Genomic DNA, 2,890 nt, shown 5'->3' with positions numbered 1-2,890 from the left:
ATGACATCAGACGAAGTCCTGATTAGCTTGGGCTTCACAGTGGTGGACAACATTGGTGAAGGGAGTTTCGGTACGGTTAAGCTGGCCACATCTACAAAGTACCCCAACCAGGTGGCCATTAAAGTAATAGACCCCAGGGATAAGTCACCTGAATTTGCTTCTAAATTTCTGAGCCGGGAGCTCCGCATCCTCAGAACAGTGAAGCACCCTCATATTGTCCAGGTGCATGAAATTGTGAAGCGGGCTGGACGGGTGTTCATCATGATGGAGCCTGCCGCAACAACTCTTCTGAAGAAGACCCAGGAGCTTCGTCGCATTCCAGTTGACCAGGCCAAAGTGTGGTTTTCTCAGCTCCTCAGTGCCATGGTGTATCTGCACAAGAGGAACTTTGTCCACCGAGACCTAAAATGTGAAAATGTTCTTCTGACTGCTGATAACCAGGTCAAACTGACAGACTTTGGTTTTGGGCGTTACTCGAGAGGCTTACCCGACCTGAGCAGTACCTTTTGTTACTCTCCACACTACGCTGCACCTGAGGTGCTCATGCATGAGATCTATAATCCGAAGAAGAGTGATGTGTGGAGTCTAGGGGTGATTCTTTACATCATGGTCACCGGCACCATGCCCTTCGATGATTCTGATGAGCGTAACCTCATACAGCTCCAGCGCAAACCCTTGGGGTATCCAAAAGGTATCACAGTGGAGGAGCCCTGCCGAGCCTTCATCTCCCATCTGCTGCAGTACAATCCCTTCTCTCGGCCTTCAGTTGCAGAGGTGGCTAAGCACCCTTGGCTGCAGCCGAGGCAAGAACAGTAAGTAAACTGTGCTGGAACTCCAGTATCAAGATCCAGGTTTATTTAAAGAATATAATTAAATTTGATCATAGACTGCAGGCTTATATCTATATATACAGAAGAGCCTGTTCTGTATTAGAACATTAGAACTTACCCAGAGACGTGTGTTTGTTCCTCTGCTACATTTGTCTTGTGTTTTTTAATCAACAGTGAAATGAGCGAGGCTGCACAGTCATCTGCAGCTGAGGCTGTAAGCTCTCCACAGGAGAATGTCTTCGGAACTGTGAAGAAACTCTGTGAGGAGAGCTGTAAGGAGATCAGGCAACAGCATCTTCACTCCTCCCAAACTGGCACTATTAAGCATTTGGAGAAAGTCAGGTATGTTTGTTGTTACACAGTATTTTATAGAAATGTATTTACTAAGTGCTTTACTTGTCCCATGTGTTGTCCCATCTCTGCTCCCTCCATTAAAACAGTCAGTCTGGCATCACTGGTTGTAAGGATACACACTTGGTGTATTGTACAGATTAAGCACGGATAAAGGTCCCTCAGTGTGCAGAGCTGTCAATAAGTATCACTATCAATAAGTAAATAATCAATGATGACTTATTTTCCACATTGCTTCTGTACCGTCTCCAGAGTAATAGGCAGGTTTGTTGTGATCACCATTGATGATCAGGATGAGGGAAGCAGTCCTACTCAAGACGTCAGTCCACTCCAAGAAGACGACGGCAGTAGAGCTGCTGCAAGTGTAACTTGCAGAAGTGTGGAGGTTGTGGGGGAGGAGTACGGCTGCTTCAGCTGTGGTGGACTTTGTGCTGCAGTTAAAAGGGCAGCTAACGCTCATGTTGTAGCTCCAATTCGTAGAGCCTCTCATTCTCTTCGAAGAAGGATAAAGCAATTCTTCACAAGGAGCTCCATGGTGCACGACTCCTCCTCTGCTGACCAGCAGGGTGTTCATCATTCTGCTGCCTCTACAGAAGCTCCTGCTAGTTCGGCTTTTGAGCAGAGACGTGAGGATGGGACTCCGGATGCTCCGCTCCGTGGGCGAGTGGTGGAGGCAGCAGCTGTTCTGCCACAGTCCACAGTGAAGCAGGGAACCAGGAGGCTGAGATTCCCCCGGTTTAAGGTATGTGAGTTGAGTGGTGAGAGATCGTGACAGCCCCAGATTTGATGTCATAAAATCACTGTAAATATTTTGTCAGGAATGTTTCAGTTGGTCAATCCTTGTCATTTTGTCCCTCCAACAGATCCTGAAGAAGACGACAAGGGTTCATCCCTTGTAGACGTCTAGCACGGCTCCTGATAAAGATGGGTTCCATTCTGAAGGGAAAGTCCCGCTCCATGGGCCGGTGGTAGCAGAACCTGTTCTCCCACAGCCCACAGTGATGCAGGATACCAGGAAGCTGAGGCTGAGGATCCCCTTCAGATTAAACAAACTGCAGTTCAGCTTTTATTGACCCCCGATGTGACCTTCAGTCAGGTGGGTAACCAGTCTCATTAATACACACATTAATTCTGACCAGTGGTCTTCATTTAGACACTTACCTTAGACTTTTCAAAAACACCTCCTTAATGTTTACATCTTTCCCAAATAACTGTAATGTTTATGTTGTTGTTGTTGTTGTTGTTTACAGGAACAGAAGAGGAGTGAGCCTGGAGGATTCATCTAAAAAAACTCAATAAAAATAGAACCGATCCGTTATTTACAAATGTGTCTGTCATCAATCAACCCTTTCATGCAGAAATGATGAAAAAAACGTTAGGATGTTTAGGTTAGGATGTTAGGTGGTCAGCGTGCACTTCAGCTTTCAGCACTGTAGAATAATTACTGTGTAACAGCTTGTGGTGTTTAATGTGCCAAAGTCTTGCCAAGCACCTACAACAAAGAGTAGGGTGAGCTGCTTTATGGGTCTTGTGGACACCACTGTCAGTTTTCAGCTTTACTTACAGACCAAACTAAAGAGCACACATTCCCAAGAGTTAAATGGATAACAGAGCTCAGAACAGCTTTTAAAGACCTTAAAGCATGTTTATACTCAGAACTGGTTCTGTATAGCTCTGACTCTAAAGAACCTTTGGTGGTACACACTGAT

General features: G+C 45.8%; 1 protein-coding gene across 1 annotated transcript; it reads left to right on the top strand.

Annotated features, from left to right (window-relative positions):
• On the top strand, window positions 1-1,953 carry LOC140538093 (testis-specific serine/threonine-protein kinase 6-like). Its single transcript, XM_072660522.1, has 3 exons — window positions 1-812; window positions 1,005-1,172; window positions 1,434-1,953. Exons 1-3 carry the CDS (start codon window positions 1-3, stop codon window positions 1,951-1,953), a joined length of 1,500 nt encoding a protein of 499 aa, XP_072516623.1.
• Window positions 1,954-2,890: the final 937 nt, after the last annotated feature.

The sequence above is a fragment of the Salminus brasiliensis genome, chromosome 1 (genome assembly GCF_030463535.1).
Source record: "Salminus brasiliensis chromosome 1, fSalBra1.hap2, whole genome shotgun sequence".
In the NCBI taxonomy this organism is placed as follows: domain Eukaryota; kingdom Metazoa; phylum Chordata; class Actinopteri; order Characiformes; family Bryconidae; genus Salminus; species Salminus brasiliensis.
The sequence above is the reverse complement of the archived record's forward strand: the minus strand, read 5'-3'. Positions and strand labels throughout refer to the sequence as shown.

What these genes read in the sequence shown, in the direction of transcription:
- LOC140538093 (XM_072660522.1), top strand. Translation starts at nt 1, where the DNA reads ATGACATCAGACGAAGTCCTGATTAGCTTGGGCTTCACAGTGGTGGAC. An exon ending in CTGCAGCCGAGGCAAGAACA is followed by an intron (nt 813 to 1,004) that starts GTAAGTAAACTG and finishes TTTAATCAACAG; the next exon opens with TGAAATGAGCGAGGCTGCAC. An exon ending in AAGCATTTGGAGAAAGTCAG is followed by an intron (nt 1,173 to 1,433) that starts GTATGTTTGTTG and finishes TACCGTCTCCAG; the next exon opens with AGTAATAGGCAGGTTTGTTG.